Raw genomic sequence first — 24,621 nt, forward strand, 5'->3', positions numbered from 1 at the left:
GGTTTTTGCAGGTACAAGGGGCTGATTTAGGCTGCACGTAAGCAGAGCCGTAATCATCTCAAAGCCAGCAGAGTGCAACTTCTTGCACTTCTCCCAGCTCCCAAATTTCTTCTGAAGCAAAGGCCTTACAGTTCAGAGCGCTTCAGTCAGCTGGTTGAGTCAAAGGGATCATTTTACTTTTAATCTGACATTCATTTTACAGTTTACAGAGCACAAGACCTTCTGTTTAAACTGTTTATTAAAGAACAGAAGCCCAGGGGGGAACTCAAATAGGGAACCGCAGTCAAAGCTACTGCTTTTATTTAGCTTGCATGTTTTATGGAAATTGTTCCTCAAACTACTCAACCGCCGCTATCCTGCTTTCGACAGTGGGATTTCCGTGTCTCAGGCGTTTGAATGCCCATGTTCTGCCCATTTAAAAAATGGGATTAACAAGCCCAGCTTGGGTCAAGAAAAGTACACAACAGGCAGAGAGCACGGGGCAGACTCTGCAGGGTTATCTCAGCATAATGCTACCCAGAGAAACAGCTGGTTCCGCTAAGACTACACCTTCTTGTGTGGCATTTCTTTGCAGGGAGGGAGGCAGCACGGGTAGAGAAGTATAATGAAAGCATAAAGTATCATCTTAATGGGGGAGAAGCTTAACGATGGTTATGTGTCGGGCATGAACCTCTCTTAGTCCCCTCTACAGTCAGATGTGCGTGTACCAACTACACTATTGCACCACAGCATCCAGCTGTGCCTCCAACACGGGTGAGTACACTGCTTTCCGTGTGTCTGCTACCATCCAATTCTCAATCTGTTTTCACAATGCATCTTTATATTACTCATAGTGCTTTGTAGCTTTCATCGTGTCCTTTTCTGATTTTTCATATCCCGGTAATCAACAAGATTAGGACCAGAGAGGCAGCGTCAATCCGATTTTGTGGAAGATGAAATCAAAAGCTCTTGACATTATACAAGAGCCCAGCCACTTCGTTAAAAGTTTTTGCTTACATTTTGTTATTTGTAACTTACTTAGGGAAGAGATCATTTAACTATGTCTTTTGAACAAGTATCTCACCTTTGTTAATGCAGGGTTAAATATAAAACACCTTGAAAGGTCACATCTGAAAGGAGCCATTCAAATCCACGACTGTGATAACATGCAAACTCTTTACAGTTGCTTCTTGTTTGTGATCTTAATCCACACGTGCAGAACAAACACCTTACGTGACAGCAGAAGGGCCATCTCCAGCCACCTTTCCCATCTCTTGGAAACAAAGCAACAGACAATCCCAGAATTTCTATTTTTGAAAAGTGTTTACTCACATAGTTTGAATAAATTAATTTGCAAATAAAAATTAAACTACAGTATACTATAGTTTGAATAAAATGATTAGAACAACTACAATACAGGGATTTCTTGCTGCATAAGTTTCATTACTTAATGCATATAATCTGGAAAATGTCAAAATCAGTTATATTTCTATGGAAAGGGAGTAACAGCAGTTACTTGTACATGACAGCTAACTGAACTTATAATACAGGTTTCCTGACACATGCATTTCCTGAGTGAACCAAACAATATATATAATTTCTTTTTAAAAATGGAGAAACAATTGACAGTCAAAGTAAATAATTCATGACATCTAAGCAACATAGGTCTCTCTTTAAACCAAGAAAATTTTAGAACAGCTTCAAAAGGAAAAATTAAAGCTATGCTATAAAGTACAGAAATTTGCTACTGTCAATTATACAGTACGTATTTTGGAAAAAAAAAAAAAGTATGAAGCTGGCCAAAAAAGCTCAACTCAATCCTAAAAAGGTCAGGGTGTGTATTTGCCATGAAGCACAGTGGGTTAGCAGCAAAGCTGGATGTAGTGCACTGGCCTTTTCTGGTGGGTACAGAGGGAAAGGAGGGGTAGGGAGGGGAGAGCGGAGAGGGACTTCTAACCAGAGCCCACCGCAGCGTGAGCAGACCTCACACAAGCATCCCACACCGAGCTCTACGAGTCCAGCCCGGTCCCAGCTGAAGCTCTCCCCTAACAGGTTGCCAATTGTGTCGAGTGGCAGAAGGATGCTAGGACGCAGGCAGGCATCCCTTGGGTACCGGGCTTCAACTTTGTTCCGTGTCTGAGTATTTGCACCCAGCTCCTCACAGCAGGGTAAAGGCAAGCCCGTGAAGCCCGCGGCTGCCACGCGCCCAACGTGCCAGTTTGCAACGTGCCAGGAGAAAGGCAGAACATCCGACTGACAAGCCTGCCACAAGGTGTGACCTCGGCCAATTCACGTATTGCTCCCTGCTCCCCACACATGTTGCACGGACACATCCGCCTCTCCCCTCACCCCCCGCCCCAAACAGCAAGGAACAAAACGAGCCTCGTCTTTCAGGTTTGTTAATGTTTTAACATTGGAAAAAACCCTCACAAGTGTCACTAATGCTAAATAAAGAGATGTGTTAGCATGAAGGGAGAAAAAATCCTTAATCTAGACTAAGTTGCATATTCAAAGAGTCTGGTAAATATTCTCCTCATAACCAGATCTTAAGTACAGTCCTACCAAAAAGACATTTTAGGAAGTCCTTCTTAGCTACCTTTCAACATGGTTAAAGCACACCTTTATGCCATCATAATTTGCATTAGCTTTGTTTAAAAAGCATTTTAACTATTCTAAGAACTCAGTATTTTAGATTAAAAAAGATTTTTCTACCATTTCCATCTCACGTCCTTCTCCATCCAGAACTACTCTACACATCCAATTGCTGGATGAACACACTATGACCATGCTACTCTCTAAACATTCTACGTATTTTCAATAATAAAGATAAATAGAAAAGAGTTAATATACACGTTATATTTTACAACGTTTGCATCCAAGCTGTAAACTAATGTTCTTTGAACTATTTACCCTCCATATACAAAAAGAATGAAACAACTTTCCAACACTGTGGGCACGTGATTCAAAACCATTAAGCGGAAGGCATCGAAGTTCACTCTACAACACTTCCTTCACCTCTTCAGAAGTAGTTATTAACTAAAAAATGCAGGAGTTCTCCCCCTTCTCCCCCCGTTTCTTCCATTTCCAGACTTTTCTCAATAGAGAGGGATTTAGTTGTTGGAACAAAAAAAACCGAAAATTCTTCATCTTAATGCAAACCAGCAAAGCCCAGAGAATACGAAAAACAGTTGGTTTAAAAATCAGAATCGCTTAGCTTATCAGTTTACTGCAGTCCTCGGTAACACACGTGTTAGTCAAGAGGCCCTTGGAAAATGAGTCTGATGTAACCTTGCTCACCAGCCAGCTGATGCGCGCAGAACGGACAGGCTGCGTGAAAAGTGTGAGTACCATGAGGAAGAGGAATTTGGGACCAATATGCAGTTGTCTTTTCTGAGCACACGTGTCCACACGGGCTGAACGCGTGAGTTGGAGGTCCTGCGTCCACATAAAATCCCGCTTCACATCCAAGCCACAGAGGCACGTAGGGGCCGACAGAGCGGCACATGGGACACTCCCGATCCTTGCCGTCTCTCTCCTCTTTGTTTCCCCAGTTGTGATAGCCGTGGACGTGGCCACAGTTCAGATACACCCACGGCTGCTTTTCGTCGACAACATCTTTTCTCTTCATGCTGGGAAACGCCAAGGTGTTAAACCCCACGGGACACTGGGGCCTCGCCGCATTTATTTCCTGTCTTAGTGCCTCCAGGTGCTTGACAGTGGGAGTGCGTGAAAGCCCTTCCGCAGTGCGCCACAGCAGCGTTGCTCCACACAGGTCAATCAGAGAGCCATCCTGGAGTTGGTTCGTTTCGTTCTCAACCTTGTGATGGGCAAAGAGAAAGAGAGGTGTCACCGAAGGTTACCTGAAGAGTAACAAAGCACTCATAACACACATCTGCCTGAAGGATCCAAACAAAAACCTGCAAGCAGCTCCTGACTGTGCTGTACAAGATACCTACATAGAGAGCCCAGTGTCAGCTTCTCCCTCCCCTCTTTTAAAAAAAAAAACAACAAAAAACCAAAAACCACCAACCAAAACAGACTTCTTGACAAGTCTTGTTTAGTCCTCCGTCACATTTTAGACTGTTTTCTTCAAACAAACCTTTACACATGGCTTTCCTCTCCCCCAGAAAAAGTCAGCTGTCAGCATTCCTAGCTAAATGCATCACTTAAATAAGTGCTCATGTAGCATTTCTTTTTGCAAACAGATCCCAAGTCATACTAAAAGCACCTCCTGGAAATGTTGCCAATGCTTTGGAAACAAGAGGAAGAGGAAAACTCAGAATGCCAAGGTGGAAATGGATATCCAGGTATATAGGGATGTGTCAATAAAACTATAATTATTCTTTATTATTCTGTAAAAAAGGAAAAGTGGGAAAACCTTAAAAGCATAAACTCAAGAGGGAGAATCAGGAAAATACTCTTTAAAATGGGCGCATAACTACAACAGTTTGCAGAAGAGCATAGTAGACTGGCAACTCAATTTAGGAGAGCAGTCTAGATCCGCAATTAAGTACTAGTTTGCAGATATATGTCAGTTATTCAGGTTGAGCAAGACACCTTCATGTATGAACACAGACATGTAAGAAGTCAGTGTAACTAATCACAGAGGTGACATCTACACTGAATGAGGCAAATTCCAGCCTCTGTTTATGCCCGAGCTGTACCATTTATGGTTGTACCCATTTTAAACAGGCTGCATAAAAAAATCGGTCACTACTCTTACCATTTTTCCCCTCTGCTGAGCTGATCTGGTTTCACGGAGGCTGAACACATTCCCACACACAGATATCTCTCTCCACACTCCTGGCTTGGAGTCTTCTGTAAATCCATTACGGGGATGCATAACAAGAACTCCGTTTGTGGTTAGTCCATCCATTTGCCCATCTGATGTCTTCCACTTTGCAGCTTTCTCCTAAGAGAAATTACATCAATGAAAACTTTTAATTTGGCTGAAGTGGAGCTATGAATTAGTTTAAAAATAAGCCTGCATTGAACTCAGAGGAAAAAAGAAAGAGTTCCCTTACCCCAAGAAAGATGTTTTTTGAGGAGTCAAACCCTGCAGCATATATTCTTGCTGTAAAAGGAGGGTTACGTTCACATATGATTCTGCAGGCAAACCTTGATATAGTGCTCTGCACAGACTGTGTATCTGAATTACTCTGACTTCCAGGAACTGTATCTGTCACGACAAAGTCTATAGGACTCTCCGTTGACCGACCAATCTGGAAAGGGATTTAAAAAAAAAAAACCTGTTTAGAAATTTTCCTTTGGGTCTAGGCATATTCAAACTCAAAGCATTTAAAAGTGATCAAGAAAAAAATCATGACATTCCAGTTTGAAGCATTCCCCACCACCAATCTAAATTTAGGTTTCTAAAGCCTAATCTGAATTGATGAGTTATTCCACCTCCATGTGATCAAAGTTATTCTGAAGGCTGAGTATAGCCAACTGAAAGAAGGGGAAATAAAATGATGTAATTAAATCAATTCTGAGATGACTTCCCATTGAAGGCCTTCTAATCAGAAAGGTTACACTCAGGTCAGCCGGACCTGCTGCAGCAGCGCCAAAACAGCTAGGAAACTGCAGTTAGGTGGAAGAAAAGTGGTGTTCAGTCACTTTGCGTGCCCAGAATATTCTGAATAATGCCAGAGTAGGTGGAGGTGTAGATGTAGGAAAATTAGATTATGTGAGCTGACTCTCCAACTCTGGTGGGGCACTGAGAAGCAGCAAATCTGTCAGGAAAGACCAGGTACAAGACGTTGTGGCGGGGAGGGGTTACGTTAATATGCACAGAACACAACGGGAATACAACATCAGACTACAACCAGATTTTCCTAATAGCTGCACCTTCTTTTCTGGTTGCATGGAAGAATGAGTTTTGCAGTCCCACACAACTCTACCAGGTTTGATAGAATTGCATGGGTTTCACTGCTTTTCCAGTCAACTCATCTTGTCCTTTTCCTTATAAAGCATAAAGAGATGTTATATCCCTCTCCCAAACATTCACATAGCCAGGTTTAAAACCCACTTACACAGTACTATCTCTCACTCACTTCCAGAGCTCTCAACAGCCTGTTATAAAATAGCTGGTTATATTAAGACTGATTAACTGCTGGGCAGGAGACCCAAAAGCCTGAAGTGCTTTTTGGTGAAGGCTGGAGAGCTTTCATGAGACTGAAACTGCTTTGTCAGAATGTATTTTTCTATTGCTTCTTAAGCAGGATAACCCATCAGTACACATGGATTGCCACTGGCAATTTTAGAGCAGCATACATGCCACAGCATGCCTGAAGAAAGAACACTTACACAAACAATAGCTTATGCTGCAGTTAGTGCGTTACAGCCCTTTTGCTCTGTTGTAGGTATTTGCAGTTGCACAGCAGCTTCCTCCACCACTTACCAACACCTCCTGCCTCCTTAGAGCCCGCAGTGGCGTCACAGCTAAATGCTGTGACAGCAAAACTCCTTGCCATAAATTAGCGACAACAAAAAAAATCAACGTAAGATCAGTCCAGGAATCAGAAGGAACAAAAGCGCACAAAAAAACCCCCAAAACAAAACCCTTCCTTTTGAGAAAAACAGGAAACTATTATAAGATATAAGCGCACACCACAGCTGCAAATGTGTTTGTGGTTCCTTCTCATACATACAGGAACTGCAGCAAAGTTGCTCTGAACCGCCAGCACATCAGAACTGGGCCTCCTCTCTCCATATTTCCCAGCACTTTAGACTTATTTCTCCGTTTGCTTAAAGGAGTCAGGGGTATTTTTCACATTAGCTGTGTCAAAACCTTCTCTGTAGTTTCCCATTGTATTTCTTCTACCCCGTCTCCAACTGGCTGATCCCAAATGCCTTTGTAAATGCTAGAAGCAAAGTTCCAAGTGCTTAAAGAGAACTGTGCGCTTTATTCTTCATTTTGCAAGGAGGGACTAGGGCGACAGGTTACGTGACTTGCAGACCAGCAATCAAAGGCAAAACCATAATCCTGTGCATTAGTCACAAAAAAAGAACTTTCACCTCTGACCAAGCCTAAAAGAGATGCACAGATATACAGCCTTGTTCATGTGATGGCCTTGGGAATGAACAGAATTAAACATCTCCGAATAGTGCAGAAAGTGACACATGCGAACTTTTGGGTCTGAGGGAAAAAGCCTGTTGAGGGGATATCTTGTTAGAAACTACCAAAAGTGAGAATACATTTATATATCGTATTTACTTCACATACCTGGAACATATCTGTGTTGCTGTCATGTGTATATTCAACTACTACTGTCTGGGCCCGAGACAAAGTGTAAGATATGCTGTGTTGGTCCTTATTACTTATTGCCTATGGAAAAAATGCCAAATATTATTGAACCAGTGAACAATAACTCTACTGAATACAGCAGCAAAGCAGACAATATATATAACCAGGCTCTTGTTCTGCTCAATTAATGCATTAACACAGATGGTTGTTAGTGACACACCTGTAGTTAAACTTCACAAAAACCAATCCTGGCCATTAAAAAAAGCTGCAGGATTGATTCAGCAACAGACCAAACTGGTCTCTTCACCGCACGCTGCAACAAAATACACGTAACCAAGACATATTATTAGTCATGCTTCGTGTTAAAGCAATACTGGCCTTAACACAAAAGAACAAAACAACTGAGTGCAAAGGCTAAAACTGAACCTAACACCTTCACGGCCTTCTCGGCCTGAACTTTGCCAACAGCAAAGTGAGGACAAAAACTTAGGGACTTCATTCTAAAAACGGGATCCGAGTTCATACTAAAATCAGTGATGATTAGTAAGATATATAGACAAAAAACCTAACAAGTAGTGGTGGTAAACAGTTAAAATGGAGAAACTCAGCACAGGTTGCAGAAGTTGTAGCAGTTTGTTTCAGTTTGTTAGTCCAGATTTTCATTCTGCAACTACCCACTAGGAACTGAACACTATTTTAAAAGTGCTTCTAAATAGCACTTACTTGAGGACCCTAAAGAATTAGCAAAAATAAATGTTCTTTTCACAGATCTCCTATAGATGTAATTCTATTACAAGAACTTTGGTTAGCAAAATGCTTTTGATTTCAGAATACTTTATACCATTCCCTGAATTTAGGAATCAATATTCTTAAGTGTCAAGGTATTTAGGGAGTCAAACACTTAACACTACTGTATTTAAGGGCCTGATCTCGACACTGGAGATCTCTAAACAACCACTTAACATTCTCAAATTCCGTTGGTTTTAGTAAAAATGCTCCATTTGATATTGAACATAATTGCACATACACTTGAATCGCCACAATACAGAAGTATTTCATGGTAATACCTTAGCTATAATATATTAGTTTTGACATGAAATACAATTCAACTTCAGGACCTAAGCCCTTCCTTTATTGCTTCTTAATGGGAACTCTGAACTTGATTACGAGCAGTATAAAACGTGCCCTGCAAAACCCACCTGTCCTCGTCCCTGGGGAACTCCTACCCATTGGACGGAATAGCAAGTGCAGACAGAGCTTTGGCAAAGTCAGCTTCACGTGAAGCAAAGTTAGCCCTAAAGCATGAATGAGTGCGAAAACAGGAAGGCTAGAACAGATGTCTGTAGTGAGTTTGGAAGGAAAACAAAACAGAAAGTGTTTTACATGACTAGCCTGTGCCCTGAACATTCATGTTTCAAAAATAAACATTTTTCTTTCTGGACACAGCGAGGACTGGGCACCAGATTTGTTTTGCTGAATGGTTTCTTGCTAACCCTGACACGTACCAAAAAACCTTGGATAAACACGAGCCATTCTTTTTGCAGCCAGAACTTCATGCTTTTTACGTCATTTCATCTCAGTCTAACAGCACTGACTTCACTGAACTCTTTAGACAGCACCAGGAGAAATAAGACTTATCTAGACAAATCAAGCTTACCTTTGCTGCTTGAGGGGTACAGGCAATATGCACAGTGCTAGGTTTCACCCCATTTGCCTTGGGCCTTTTAAATAAAGCAAACCTACTTTTTCTTCTTCCTCTATCTCCATTTGGGAGAGACCCATTGTACCTATCAAAAAAGACAGAAAAAGAACAAAGTCCACCTTCCTGTATTACTTAGCTTCTCACAAGATGCAGACCCACAAGAACTTTCATACTAAGCACGAAGTCTTCTTAATTAGTACGGTATTGAAAAAAATTACAGATTTCCAATTAATCAATTAATTTCCAATCTATTTAAATCTGAGAATTGATAAACACAATATTGAAACATGCCCCTGGAATTACAGCGTATGCACACAAAGCTTGTAGGGCAAGGAACACTACTCAGATTAATCTCAAAGCTACTATTGACAAGCGAAAGAGACTCTGGTCCTGATCATGAAAACAAGTAAGGTTATATGGCCTATCTGTAACTTTATCTCTATGTGGTGTGTTCACACTGTAAATGAAAGAATCTGAACGCTCACCAAGCCTGGTGAAGAGCTAGTATTTTAGAGAATTTTGGTCAAAAAAAAAACCGTTGTAAGAAATAGACATACTGTCCTCTGAAACTGATTTAATCCACCAGAAAACCCTCAGACCCTCACTTTGAACATGTCAACACGAACAGGCCAGCCAGCAAACTTGCTTTATTAAAATCTTCTGTTTACATTTGGATATTATAGAGTCAGCTACCACGTTCTTATAAAACTCCTTTCACTTTACTTAAAGTCCTAGGGCACCCCTCCTTCCACATTATCACATTAGTCATCTGTCTAGGTACAACCTGGAACCAACTAGGAAACCCTTCACAAATCAGCTGCCTTTGTCATGAAACACTTACCTGGGAAGAACACAAGAGCTGAAAATAAACTTACGTCTACCCAACTGTTTAGAGCCCTACTGCTACACTCACACTGTCACAAAAAAGTATGCGTGCTGCAGTGCAATTTTCCAATATACCGTGTTAACGCCTGGCTGCCCCTGAAAAAGGCAGTTCTCCCTCCACTCCCTCCCTTACATGAGATCCGCTACCAAAGAAAAGCTGATCAACTCACCGTTTAGTTGCACGCTCACTAGATACTCTGCGAAAGGAGGAGTTTAAGTGAGAGGTTGTGGGACCACCTCTCACAGCAACCTGCATTTTATCTGCTTTTAAGTGCACCCTGAAATTCTAGCTTCATTCTCACTTCCAACCAAGACACAAATACTTACCCTAATACAATCAATTCACCATATTTTACTGGTGCTTTTGATGGATGATTTTCTTGATCAGGAGAAAACATGAGCTTAGCTAATGACTTCTTCTCAAATTTCAGGTCTCTGATCAAGAGTTGTGGCACACTTTTTTCATTATTTCCTGTAAAAACAAAGATAAAATTAAGTGTAAGAGAAAAGACTCAAAGCCATCAATTACACAAAGCTGCACACCTATCTGATACAGTAGGTACAATATTTTGTGTTTTCCGTATTTTGGTTTTGCCTGAAATAATTTTAAAAACAAAAATGCGTATAAAACATAATGCATATAAAACCACATCAATTAAGGTTGAGTTGCCTGGAAGAACCACCAGATCACAAAAGACACAAGGGCATTTAGAAAATTCCAGTATGGCCTTGATAAAACATCCACAGTTTTCCTTCATGATAGTTTTCAGTATAAATAGTATATAGCTTCACTTAGTACGTTTGGTTCAACTACCAAGAAGTAGAGCCAGACAGGGATTAAATTTAAAGAAAAAAAAGAAAACAAGACCAGTCCATTAGCTAGAGAGGGAGAAGTTTTCACGGAAAGTATCTGATTCGGAGCTTTCCAAGAAATTTCTGGATTTGCAGATGGAAGGAAGTTGTATGACAATTTGATAGTGAGTCTATCATGTAAGTTTGGGGTGTGCAATGTGATCTCTCATGTTTACCCACAGACAAAAGTGATAGAAACAGCTGTTTGAAGGAGATTTCCTGAGGGAATTCCACATAATTCTTAATGAGAACAGTCTCTTGAAGTGCAATTTTTCGTCACACTTCTGCTTTGAGGAATAGTTCACACTAGTATTTTTTACAGCTTCTCATTAGTAACATTTCCAGACACCTCTGACCTACCCAACCCATCCCTGACCTTCCTATAGAGAAAGCCTACCCAACAGAGCACTTGCTCGATAAAGAATAAAGCTGATGCTAGCCTGTTTGACGCTTTCTTTAACAGAAACAAGAACATTCCCCTGGTTCTTCCAAGTAAGTTTTCATACCAACTCAAAAAGCTGTTAAGTTTTTTTTTTAGCACTGATGGTTAAAATTCTGCCTTCTGTTCAAATACACATTTTGGCCCACGTAACATTTCTTGTATCCTGTCATCAACTTTTATCACGACTACAATGCTGTATCTCCATTTTCTTCTACCTCACCTAGATCATAAATATTAGCAGAAAAGAGGTCATCATGCAGATTTTATCTACCCCATCTTCTTTCCTAACAACAGAGAAAAGGATGTGGCAGTGCTTGACACCCTGCTCACATTCGTTCAGAAGCTGATGCAAAAGCCCTTTACTGACCTGATCTCTACCCTCTCCCGGTTGTCTTTGCTCCTTCACAGAGAAGCTTGGCCTTCAACATCTCTTCTCCATCTACCAATTTCTTATTCAGCACAGATATGTTGATCCCCACCTGCAATCAGCTCACAGAGCTATCTGAAAATTCAGTATGCTCCTTCATTGCCTTCTTCATGCTATCCCACGTATTTGGGAGGGCTTCACACAAATACATGCAAAGCCATCCTGCTGTCCTCCAAACTTTCGCTGTGATGCCTGCAGAATACATCCAGGAGGCTAAACCGAAACCTTTCTTTTTTCTTTTCATTTCTCATTATTTTCCAAATCTTTTCTCCTTTGCTCTCAAGCCTGGGTACTGTGGGTTTCATAGTGCTTGGAATAATAAGTTAACTGAAGATTGTCTTTGTGGTTAGCACACATGTAACATTATCACAACGGTATCCTGACCCACTGCTAGATGCGTGAGCGCGTTGTAATAAACCTGATCTGCACAACACTGTTGTGAAGTGTCTGTGTCCCATCTACACGACAGTTACACCAATGTATTTTTGTTGCATAGGAAGCAGCGTGCATTTTCACTAGGCAGCGATCCTTCTTCAAGCCTCATGGCACCCATCAATTAGCTGGTGCAGAAAGTGCCTTACACTGATGCCACACAGGAACAGCAACAGCAGCACAGGAGAGAGCAAAGCAGTATAGTTTGCTCAGAAGCATTTCTAGAATTGCTGACCCACGTGTAGCAGTAAGTTAACTGGGATGGTGAGGATACGTACTGTTGTAGGTGGGGCCCAAGGTTTTCCCTTTAAAATTCTAAAATGAAGAATTTAAAGCAAACTTATCATATGAAAACGTGATCTTAAACTCCTATCATGCCAGTAGCCGTAACACATCGAAGCGGAGATTGTCCCATTTGATAAAAGGAGCCCCACAACATTAACTGTGTTCCCAATTTTCACGGTTGCTATGGCCATCTGGGGTCTTCCTTGCCTCCTGGCATCACCACCCCCCTTGGAGCACCACACCAGCAATTCTCTGAAACCATGTGCCTTTGAAGACACTGCAGGGGTGGTTTACTGACATTAATAACAAACTACCTAGCTCTTGGTGCTTAACCAAGAACTTGGTTCTCTAGCCACATCTCTTTTCTGAAGTATTTCTACTTAAGTGAGTATAAATCTTAAGTATTTATCTGTATATAGATAAAAGGATATATACTAACTATGAAGTACTTCTACCATCAACTTCAGCATTTCTTGTTTTGCTTTATTTAAAATTTTCTTGCATTATAGTTGCTTATATATTGTCTTCTAAAAACAGCTCCTAATGTTTTAGTCTCCTCCCAAATGATTAACCTATTTTCTGCTTGAATATTGATCTCCTCAGCAGTCTCTCCCCTGCAATTCAGACTTCTCCACATACAACTCATTTCACCTTGGCCACTGCATTTCACATGCAATGCTTCACATTTCTTTGCTAGAACACATAATGGTTGTCCTTTGAATTGGCATTTAACAACTCAGAAGAAATACTGCTACGAAATCTGTAACACCGGCCATTGGGAAATAGCATAGGACAAGTAAATAACATGACAGGGTAAAAAAAAGATGTGAATTGTATCCACCCAATGCTATGGCGTTTGAAAAAGCTAATCCATTCACTTAGAGAAGGTGGGAAGGCAAGCATTAAAAATAACTTTAACTTTTGCCATTAGTACAAGACAAGGTTTGGCGTAACTTCTCTTCTGTTCACTCAAGTGAACAATTTAATGGAAAGCTAAAAAAATACATCTCCCAGTCACACAGTCAGCTTCTGAGTCTCACTGAAAGTAATTACACATGAACAGTCAAAGGAGACTCTACTTTAAAGAGTTACCTGAACAGGCGGCCAGTAACCTCCTCTTAGGAGACAACTGAGCAGAAACCATAAAAGGGGCCCACAGTTCCAAGTGACAGACTTCAGCAATGCAAGAAGTTAACCAGAACATCTTAATACAAGGGAAAGTGTCCAACATCTAATGCTCAGCTCCCCCTTGCACATTTTTTGTTTTGCATTTAAAGAAATCCAGCCAAGTTTATTTTGGGACCAGCACATATAATGGAAACCCACTTGTTATTTGACTTAAGGAAGGTTCAAGAGTTAGCAACCTAGAGCGACCATTAGTAAAGCAGCTCGTTCCTGCATTTTCAAAGGCATGGCTTGAATGTTTGAAATTAATTTTTTTAAATATGTCTCAGAACCTTTATGAGCTGCACACATCACTTTCACAGCTACTAACACCCAGTAACTTCAACTCAAGCACATACAAAATTCAGAGCCCCTAAAAAAAAAAAAAACAGCATAACATACATGCTACTTCTCACCCAGAATGATCTGCCTGATGCACTGTGCCCAAAAGGAAGACTCATTTTGTTCCCAGAAATAACAAAGATTAATTATATTCTTCCAATGAGGTCCTGAAGATTAGTTCAAGTGAAAGCTGATGTCTGCAAACAAAACTCAAGTGTTCTCCCACTGGAGAGGAGTCTAGTAGGCCATGGGATAACATCTCCACTCCTGAAACAGAGCAGGCTTACGGATCATTTAAAGCTGGATAAAGCATTTAAGAACTTACAGGAGGGAATGCTCTTGAGTTCAGAGGAAGGATCCACTAACCTATATAATGAGCCTTCTCTTGCAGAATAACCTGTCCAGTTTTTATTCCTAGAATACTACAAGAGACTTCTTAAAAGTGTTAGGAAAGGCTAATTAAATATGTTAAAAAGACAACTTGGCCTTATAGTGCCAGTATACAACTAAGCAACTGACTGCTTGAGCAAAACACGTGCAAGTTAGCTTTTGCAATGACCATTAACTTTGCACAGCATCTCCGGCCACCAGTGGAGCAAGCTTCATTGAAGCAAGCTCTGAACAACCGACTGTTCCAAAACTCCTCCAAGACCCTTCCATGCTGGTGAGGAATAAGGTGTTCATTATAACATCCCACCCCATCCTGCTTTCTTCCAAAATCATAGAACTAGTAGCAGCAAATTTTCACCTCAAGATCTCTGCTTCTGCTACAGAGAAGAGACCGAAGCCTGAAAACCCCTACCTGTGCACAGTCCTGTATTATAAAATATAATAGATTTTGTGAGTAAAGCAACTTGCACACAGAGAAAACTGCTTCAGGAAGGCATTACTTGACTGGGTAGAAGGTGAGCACAACTATTTGCAGTTAGCACAAAAACACGATGGGTACCAGTTAGCGCCTTTTAGTCTGAAAAATAGGAAACTGGAACAGGAAGAACTCATGAACAATAATACATTTTTATTCTTAACACTGGTTCCACCGGAGCCAGGAGAAAGCTCATGGAAGATAACTTGCACAATACTGTCATGTGCAACTGTTTTGAGGGACTGGAAAGAGATGACATCTAAACTGAAAAAGTATTTTAAATTTGTTTTAGGAATGGAAATCCAGTTTCTTAAAAGCCTTCTTGTTCAATATCCACTTGAGTCGCAGAAGGCAAAGATTGCTATGGCAGAAAGCAAGCCACAGATTTCCGATTACATTCAAGTAGAAGGCAAAGCCGTATCATTGTACTCTCCCCTGTCACATCCAAACACTTAAGTCTCTGAATCTGGAGGGCAGGCTGTTCTAGCAGACCTAGCAAACCATGCTTCAGAGTAGATGAAGAGTTTAAGAGTCTGTCCACTTTCACTGAACATGCCATTTTCAGTGGGGGACCCAGAGATATAATGAATTTTGGTTGGTTTTGAACTACCAGCTTTAGCTTACCAGCCATCCTCAATCATTCAGCTGCCTGTTCTGATCACGAGACTCATACACAACTAGTCTTTGGTGGCTTCTACAGAAAGTCTTCAGATCTTGTTTGCACTGAGGCATAGCACCTTCTGAATAAGTTCGCTATTTAGTAGACCAAGTAAGCTTTTGGAATTGCAGCAAGAATAGCAGTATCTTAATGGTTAAAATGGGGCAGGGGGAGGGGAGAACATAAATTCAATGAGCCCAAGCAGAGATTCATTAAACACTCGGCTGTGAGCTAAAAATACTAGAATAAAAGTCTCTTTGTAATAAATTACCATCATTTTCTAAACACAGAGCCAGCATTATAGGCTGCTAGCAACCGTAGCTAGTGCCAGACTAGCCCTTTTCTAAAATACTGCATAAAAAAACCACTTTCACAGTATAAAAAGAAGTCCTCTGTCAATGAGTGTATTAAAATAAAAATATGCTGATTCAGATGCAAAAATTGGATTTTTTTTCCATTTTTATAACATTATCTTCTTTATGTTCTGTATCTACATATTCTAAGGTTTGGATTCTTTTTGGCTTTTAGAAATAAAGCACAAGACAGCCTGTCTACTGACTTTTTGTTTTTATACAATTTGCTATTTGTAGTTCTCCAGTTACTACCCTTGCAATTCTCATATCCAGCTCTTCCGTCAGCAATTCTGTGTTAAATCAGGGGGGGATATGGACAAAATATAATCCAGCCCTTCTCACAGGTATGCAGTGACGGGACAAAAGGCAATAAACAAGCCGCGACACAGAAAATCCTATTAGCTATTACGGAAAAAAATAATCCAGAGAGGCTGTGGGATCTCCATCCTCAGAGATATTCAAACCTCAGCTGCACGTGGCCCAGAACAACCTGATCTAAGGCAGGCCAGTCCCGCTTTGAGTAGGGGGACTGGACCGACAACCTGCCAACCTAAATTATTCTAGGAATACAATTAATTTTAGGAAGCCCAACACAATTTTATCAAGCAACTGAAATATGCACCTTAGGTGCACTTTTGATCAGTTAGACATAAATTATGAGCAACTCCATTACCAATGAAACAAAGTTTTATCCTTATCCTCTTGAGATTTACATATTATTGTCTATAGCTTTATTTGGATTTAAAACCCCGTACTGCTCTTCAAACAAAGAATTGTGCAGTTCCCTGACAAAACACAAGTAGGACCCAAGTTTGCCAACATCCATTTACACATTTAAGCTCTTTAGCACTCCAGTTTCCACTAGGCAATCTTGCGGCTGCGAGATCAGAAACTAAACTCCTCTAAACACATGCACAGTAATTCAGTGCTGCATATTCTCTTCTATCGTTACATCTCATCCCTTCAAAGGCAAAATCTTGACTTCCAGATTTAAAGGACCAGAATATCCAAGTTAAAGTCACTGTGAGACACAAAGGATCCGTGCAGAATACTAGTCTCTCAAGATGAAGGTATTTGCAAGCATGGAAGAAGGAAGAGGCAGAAAGTAATGAGAGAGAAGTAAAAAAACCCAAAGTAATTCCTAGTAGACTGTCGTCTTGTTTGATTATGAGTCCCCATCAAATACAGGTTGCCAGATTTCACAGACAATATCAGCGATGTTACTGCTGATCTACACTGGTGTGAGCAACAAGGAATTAGCTCCTTGCATCACTATGTTTCTCAAAGCTGAGAAAGATTGAGAAATCACTTTCTTATACATGATGGTTAAATCACCACTGAAAAGTTATTCTCCTTTAACTTTTTCCTAGCAATCTTTTTGAAAGCTTTTATTAAAATAGTTTTTACTGAAGTGATCACCTAGGTAAAAGAGCATGCAGAAGAGTATGCGTTTATCAGCCATAGTTTTCACACTTCTCCCAGTTTCCAGTTTAAACAACAAGCTCACGTTTCCTTCACACACAGACCTGGAATTTTAAGTTCAGCAGGTTTTACATTCCACTTTCAAGATTAGCCAAATTCTGTCTACAGCTTGCATCCTTCACTACAGATGCACAGGAAAGGTATAGCGATGCAGCTGTTATGTATTCAAATCACATTGTCACTTTAGATCAGCAACCCTACTTCACCTTTGTAAGGAAGGATAATTAATCTTCTCCTTTCTAAAAAAGGGAGTTTTTCAGCACCAAAAAAAAAAAAAAAGACTAAGCCTTGGGAGTATGGAAAATCAGTCAGCCTTTTGCTTTTGTATGGCTTATTCTTTCCTTAGTCTATCCTGTTTGCCTTTTCTTTTATAACCTCTGAATAAGCTTAGTCATCCACTATACACACAAGAGCATTTTATGATATGAAAGCATTGAAAATAAGACCACAAGGCCAAGCTCTGAAATGAGCAAGCAGTCTCTCCTGCACAGGACACCAAGCATAAAACAATGCAAACAACTATCTGCTGCTGTGCCTTGAGAACATCTGTAAAATCTCAGTAGAGGGGTTTTTCATTCTCATAAACAGAATGAAAGCATCTTTACCACGGACATCTGCCATTAGTGGGCTGGTCATCCTGGAAACAAGTCATAGAAGAGTCACAGCACAGAAAAAATAAAAAGGCACGTCGCCTGTAGACACTTTCAAATGGGCATTAACTTGATACACAAGAGCAAACCTACTGCTTTGCACCAAGGCTACAGCTAACTTTTTCCAGTCTAAAAACCAGCAGTTTTAGTGGGGTTGGCATATAGTGTCCTGCTTCAAGTTCTGTTTCAGTCTCGGAAGCAAGTCTGAGCGTTTTTTAGCAATTTTCGGAAAGTCAGGAACAGCACCATGAGGACAAGCATCCTTGTTCAATGAACAAGGCAAGTGTTTTAGAACAAGACTTCTATTATAGGTGCCTATATGAAAATCTGTACTTTATGACAGTACTCAAAAATAGCATTCCTGCTCAGAAGATGGAAAAAACCATCTAAGCACAGGGGCCTGATTTCAATCAGACCTCTGCTAACTTCAGTTCTGTTATTCCGAACTGCTGTCGCTGGGATGAGAATGTGGCCGGGCGTATTAAACCTGGAAGATTTATGTAACCGCTAACGATCCACTCTGACAGACTGGCAAAAATAAATTCTGAAAATATTCCCCTGGAAAAAAAAAAAAATCCAGCATTTTTTTCAGTTACAAAAAGTAACAGCTGATCCTCCCCTGAGGAAACCACGATAGCCTCCTACAGGTTATAAATGATGTAATTCAGACTGCGTGTGGGAAGCTGAAAACATTTGTCTTTTAGCACAAGGTGTCTATTTTAAAGCCGTCACTGCAATTTTATCTATAACCTTAATTAGCTGAGAAAAAGTTCTTCACCAGTTCAACTGCTACGTGTACATGTGGTCTACACTCCCTCACCACCCATGTCCTCCACGTCAGCTTTCGGATACACCAGTGACGAAGCACAACCTCGCACGAGGTAAAGCTCCTCCGTTGACCACCCCTGCAGCACAAGGGCCAAACGCTACAGGTTGTACTTGCAGCTCAATCAGCTGAGCTACCTGTGAAAGTTATTCACACAAGCTACTTAAGATGATTAATTTGCAGCTTTCTACGTGACCTTTTGGCTGTACTTGCACTTTGGCTGTTACTACAAACTCTGTATGTTTTGTTAAAAAGGGGTAGTTCTGATTTCATACTCAGATTATCGAATGAAGATTATTTAAGCTGTAATGAATGAAGCCATAAAATGATACAATAGAGGCTAGGACAACGTTATGTCTTCATCAGCCATAGCACTACCTATCCATATCCTACCTATTCGAGTGCCTTCTAAAGTAGAAGCAGGAAGACAAAAAACTTTGTAGAAAACTGGTACAATGTGGCAAAAGTACAGTTCTGGTACAGAGAACTTTGCAGTCAGGATCCTTTAAAATTATCCTCTTTACTGCCTTCAGACAAATTACACAGTATTACCTTAAAAATAAGGAACTTTCATTGCAAGTCAGTGACAGAAGCACAACTTCCATACACAGATTAAGAGTTTATACCAAAACAAAGGCATTTTATTTTTAAAAGGGCCATTACGCAAACAGATGGAGCTTTTTATGCTTTGATGACTGAGCCCAGCATACTGTCTGATGCACCTGAACTAGAATACACAGCTGAGGACCCTGTGCTTGCAGAAAACCACAATGACTTCTTGTTCTACAGATCTCAACATTACCATTTTGCTTTTTATGAGCCTCCGACTTCCTGATGAGGCAGTTTATGTACCAAAGTATCAGCTAAATAGGTGTTTGTATTACACTAAACTCTTTTCACATAGCATACTATATTATCTTGCAAAAATAGGAGTTACGATTACATTTAAAGCCTTTTTTTGGTTTAGACAGCACAAATACTTAACAGCCCTAAGAGAAATTCCCCTTGGTATGATTTTATTAGATAACGCTGACAGTTTCAAGGCATCTTGCTCTGCACCCTAAAAATGAGAAGAGACTGACACTTCTTAAGAACAAGAAACATTTTTTTATACTATGCACTTGGAATGTCTCTTCCTGTTTTAGGTGGAAGGGCAGCCCGCAGACACACTGCCTGTTCTCAGATTTCCTTTCGACCACATCACTGAACTATCTTTCAACTTCTCACTGAAAAAACACTGCAACTGAGGAGGCTTTTAGAAGAGACTGAAACACCACCACACTAGAAGGGAAAAGCAATGGCATGCAGAGCACTTACCAGTATTTTCTTTATCCTTTCAGTATTTCTGCACAGGAGAAAAGAAAAAAAAAAACCACCACCCCTTCAATCTTGTTTAAAACCAGCCGAAATCCATCAACTCTTTTTAAACCCCCAGCAACTGCCAGACTGAGTGCCTCTGCTCCGTGTGCCTTTACTTAGGCGGTGGGTAGCGCCTTCTGACTAAAAAGGGGCTGGCTCTGCCTTGCGTAAGCTAGGTAAACACCACCGTGCCACGCACCATTGGCTGGAGTCAGAGCCTGCATCCCGCTCGCCACTCCATAAATTCATCTATCTCTGGCCCCAAAAAGGAAAAAAGGAAGCGGAGGGTGTGTTGAGAACAATCCTGCAGCCCAATTCCCCGGCAGCTCTGTGGATGAGGTTCTCGGAGAAAAGCTCATCTATTTCCTTCTCTGCTTCTCTTACATAACTGTACCCATGCATGCTATACCTTTCTTCTTTTTCTTTTTTTTTTTAATCATCACTTATTAGCCCAGCTAGCTTTCCTCACCTCCCACACAAAACGTGATTTCTTAATACAGTGAGAATTAAACCAGCAGAAACTCTTCAGGCATTGCTATCCCCGTTTTCACTAATGCTATAGAATTGGACACACGACACACCTGCAGACACCACCTGCGCATACTGGGCTCCCATGGCCAACGACACTATAACAGCTCATTCCTGTAGGATGCACGTTTAGAAAGGCAAATCAGCACATGCCAGACCAGGTTCTGAGCTCATTTCTTATTCCACTAACATTGAAATCACTTCATCATGCCAGTGGGTGGGATCATTTCAATGTCTGAGCCATAAAATGGTGATCAAGTTACCACAGCTTCCAAGTTACCGCCTCTTAAAATTGATCATGCAAATACTCCAAGGTTGCTGCAAGCATGATATGACGCAGTAGCTTAACCTTTACATCAAGTTTTACATCACTGCTGTAGTGGGCCAAGAAGGTGTGCACGGTTACCCTGGCTCAAGCAACGTGTACTCAGGCTGACAACATTTGACATCTCCAAGTTCTACAGGTGACTATTGCTCTGGTTTCTGCTGCTCCATCCTCAGTTTGCCACCTCAATTTTGCAAGCACAACTTTATGGACTGGTTTCCCTGATCTGTCCACGTTTTTAAGAATTGGTTTACCCGCTCAGTTGTTTCTCAGCTGGATGCGTTTCCCAGTTCAGCTCACGGCATGGCCGTGTAGTCGTACCAGTAGAACTGAAGGCGGGAAGGGCAGGCACATTACTCAGCAGCACTCAAAGCTAAGCACTGTCAAACGAGCTTTTTGTTCATAACGCCACAACACAGCATAAATTGCAACTCCACATAAGTCAGCTTCACTGCTGGGAACAAGGTGAATGCATACCTCTCCTTGAGCTGTACTCCAGGTCAACCTCCCCCCAAGTAATACCGTAAGGCTGTCCTGTTACAGGATCTTGTCACCTATCTGAAAAACTCAACTGCAGAACACCTTGCCATAAGATATTCTGGATAATAAAACTCTACATAGGCTCAAAGACACTTTTTTTTTTCCCCTCCGCTCCTACCATAGATTACTAAGCACAAAGATACTGCTTTGCTCCACAGAAGTGATTGAGCCACAAGTGCTGAACACTGAGAAGTGCTTAGAGAAACATCGATGTACAGGTGCTCCCTTGTTCCCACTCTTCTTCTGGCCACCAAAAAGGACATGCTACCAAATACTGATCTGAGGCTGTATGGTCATTACCACAGCTGTCAGATTACTAAACTGGTAAAGGGCTTAGGGGAAAACCAAAACACAACACCCAAACCCCATTTTAACCCAAATAATTTTGCTAATCTGTTTGTGGGTTTATTTTGTAAACCCACTATACCAATGCAAGTGAGGGGATAGGAACCTTCTGAATCAATCTCATCAGTAAAGCCAGAGACTCATCAAGCCACATCTTGAGATTAAAGTTGAGCCTTCCTCCCTGCCAAAAATCAATGGCCTCACTCTACTAGCACATGAACAGGGGCTTTTCCATTGGTAACTAGCAGAACATGAAAATGGCACTGTGGTGGAAGAGTCACTCAATCCCACCTCCCCCATCACCTTCAAGTATTTTATACTTTGTCCTGGCCTATACAAGGTCAGCAGCTTTAATACTTTTTTAATCAGGGCTAAGGGTTTGGTTGTGTTGTTTTTTTTTTTTTAAATTAAAAAAAAGAAACCAACACCATCAGGACTGTATTAGTATCACTTAACACACAGATTTGGCAACAAGAGTACAAAAGGTGCTCTGTGTTCAGGTATTTAACTGTAGTGATAAGTTACATTGGTATGACCAAGGTTGCATTACGTTTCTCACACAAGCCGTAACACTTGAGTTGCACTGTTTCAGAAGTGTTCAGTCTGAAAAGCAGAACTTAGGACTAATTTGCTTCTAGAGCTCCTTTATTTTCTCATTTTACGGATGCCACTATCACAGTCCAGGTTAATAAGCCTGTGGATTACTTCATGCTGCAGACACATAAGAAGCAACAGAGTCAGCAACTGCAGGTGGAAATGCCTTCTACCGCCCAACCCAGATAACAATTCTTATCTCTACATCCCACCTTCCTTCGTATTAGTGACCCACAGTATTCCGCAGCGCAGTCTCCTGCTATCAGGCCAATGCACCACATAATCCCCTTTCCATAGCCAATCGTGCCCCATCTTAAAGCAGGGTGTTTTGGGGTTTATTTTGCCCCAAGCTGCACCGCTACATGGCTGCCTCTGAACCTCTGCCTGCAGAGTTCGAAACACTTTGTTTCCCTGCCCATGTTTACTCACAGCCATGCTCTACTCATCTGTTCTTGTGTCAGCATCGTCCCCCACTTTTATTAAGAGGAGGGTTTAATGATTTCCACTCCGCACAAGAACCATGCTCTGCCTTCAGGACTGGAGGCAAATGCCTCAAGCATGCTGTCGCTAGGCAAGCTATCTGACTTCCCCTGGAGCGGAGATGCTGCCGACCATGCCAGACTGAAACAACGAAATCTGTAGCCCAAGATATCACTGCTAATTTCATGAAGTGATGCTTAACTGCAGGGGAGGTTCTTTCCTTGAAATTGTTAAGGAAATAAAGGGCTGTATCGTCGTGTTCTTCTATCTGACTCACAAGCAGATGCTGTACAGTTTGATATAATTACGTGATTTCACATGACATTCAAAATGAGCTTTGAAGAGGAATGCATTTCTAGCTATGTCAGTTAAAAAGACAGCCTTGCAGATACGGGCAAAGGGCAATGCTATATCCCCTAGCATGCAGACAGCCAAGAAGCCCGAGTGGCAAACTCTTCATCCTCGATTTAACCTGACCAGTATATTACTGCTAAATTTCAAGATGGACATTTTAAACATGTCTCTGTTGATAGTTACATTTAAAAATCAGGCAGGGAGTGGAATAAAAACCCCACACAGGGTAAGTGCTTGAAATTGCCGCACACAGGGTACAGAGGAAAGGTGACCGAAGGAAGAAACCCTGAGAAAAGGGAGCAAAAACGCAGAGGAATAGGATCTGTAATGGTCCCAAGGGGCAGTGTATTTGTACACTCAGTACCGAAGGCTGAACATGCACTATACACCACCTTAACTCTGCTTCCCACAAAGTCAGTGGCTGAACTCTGATCAAAGGCAACGATACCCAAAAAAGACAAATATTTCATGCGTTGGAAAGTGTGAATGCTGTTAGGGGGTTCCCAGAAGTTTAACCCCAGGTGCACGGGGGAAGAAGAAAGGAGGGAAGATTACTGACTTACCAGCCCCATTAATCTTTCATTGTGTTATGTCACATGCAATCTCTGTGCAAGGAGTTCCCATGTTATACAGTTAATAAAGTCATACTACAGTGTTTTAAGGAGATTACGGGGGGGAAAAGCAGCCTGAAGCCAAGAACATGCTAATTAGAGTATACAATAGAAATGTTAATCAAATAATCTGCAGGAAGAGGAGGAGGGAAGGAAATGACCTAATCCCCTGCACTACTGTGTGGTGCCTTGTGGCAAGAAGTAAGAAAATTCTTGTAAGGGCCGAGCAAACAAAGGTCCATTGTTACAGCTACAGCTTTCAGAGAACGCTTTGCTGCATCTCAAGTTGCTGCAACATGAAGGGTAGATGGTACTTCATGAACTTTTCCACACTGACCACTTCTGGAAGGGGTGAAAGAGGCTAATTAGATTTGCAGGACAGCTGAGTAAAAGAGATCTAAGTAGACTCTCAAGTTCTTAAGGCACAGCAAATTCTCCTTCAAAGGGATTTGCCAACTCTAAAATGCCTGTCATCCAACAACCATGGTGATCCTTAGGCAACTGTGGAGCAATTCGTCGCTGAAGCTGCAGTAGCCTAGTTACAGAGAGGCAACAAATCATCACGCTGCAGAGAGGCATTTCCCATGACACGAGTCATCCTTTGCCATCAGACAAACCTGATGAGCATTTCTTATGAAGTCCTATTCCACGCTTAGATCTTTGTGTGCCTGCTCTTCAGGCCTTCCTCTACCCAAGGACAAGCATACTACCATTAATGCATATCCCATCCTGCAGATTGAAAAACAATTGTCCCTCTGTCTTCAGTTTGATCTCTGCTTTAGTAGGCACACGTGGCTTTTAGCACTGTACCAATTCAGCACTTTCAACTTCCTATAGGGGAGAGATCCCATTAAGAAAAGTGCACGCAACATTCCTGATCCTTGCGCCGAGAACA

At 41.3% G+C, this 24,621-nt stretch overlaps 1 protein-coding gene across 3 annotated transcripts in view; it reads right to left on the bottom strand.

Annotated features, from left to right (window-relative positions):
• Positions 1-1,283: 1,283 nt before the first annotated feature.
• PELI1 (pellino E3 ubiquitin protein ligase 1) overlaps positions 1,284-24,621 on the bottom strand; it is a 46,964-nt gene continuing 23,626 nt past the window's right edge. For 2 of the 3 annotated variants that reach the window (XM_075147617.1, XM_075147615.1), the window contains 6 exons: positions 10,140-10,284; positions 8,883-9,012; positions 7,205-7,306; positions 5,004-5,201; positions 4,703-4,891; positions 1,284-3,796 (listed from right to left, as the gene is read on the bottom strand). In XM_075147617.1, the coding sequence (XP_075003718.1) occupies positions 3,230-3,796; positions 4,703-4,891; positions 5,004-5,201; positions 7,205-7,306; positions 8,883-9,012; positions 10,140-10,210 (1,257 nt within the window). In that variant the 5' untranslated portion in view covers positions 10,211-10,284 and the 3' untranslated portion in view covers positions 1,284-3,229. The remainder of the gene's footprint in view (positions 3,797-4,702; positions 4,892-5,003; positions 5,202-7,204; positions 7,307-8,882; positions 9,013-10,139; positions 10,285-24,621) is intronic. The other variant, XM_075147616.1, reaches the window with a different exon arrangement.

Source organism: Calonectris borealis, chromosome 3 (assembly GCF_964195595.1).
Source record: "Calonectris borealis chromosome 3, bCalBor7.hap1.2, whole genome shotgun sequence".
In the NCBI taxonomy this organism is placed as follows: domain Eukaryota; kingdom Metazoa; phylum Chordata; class Aves; order Procellariiformes; family Procellariidae; genus Calonectris; species Calonectris borealis.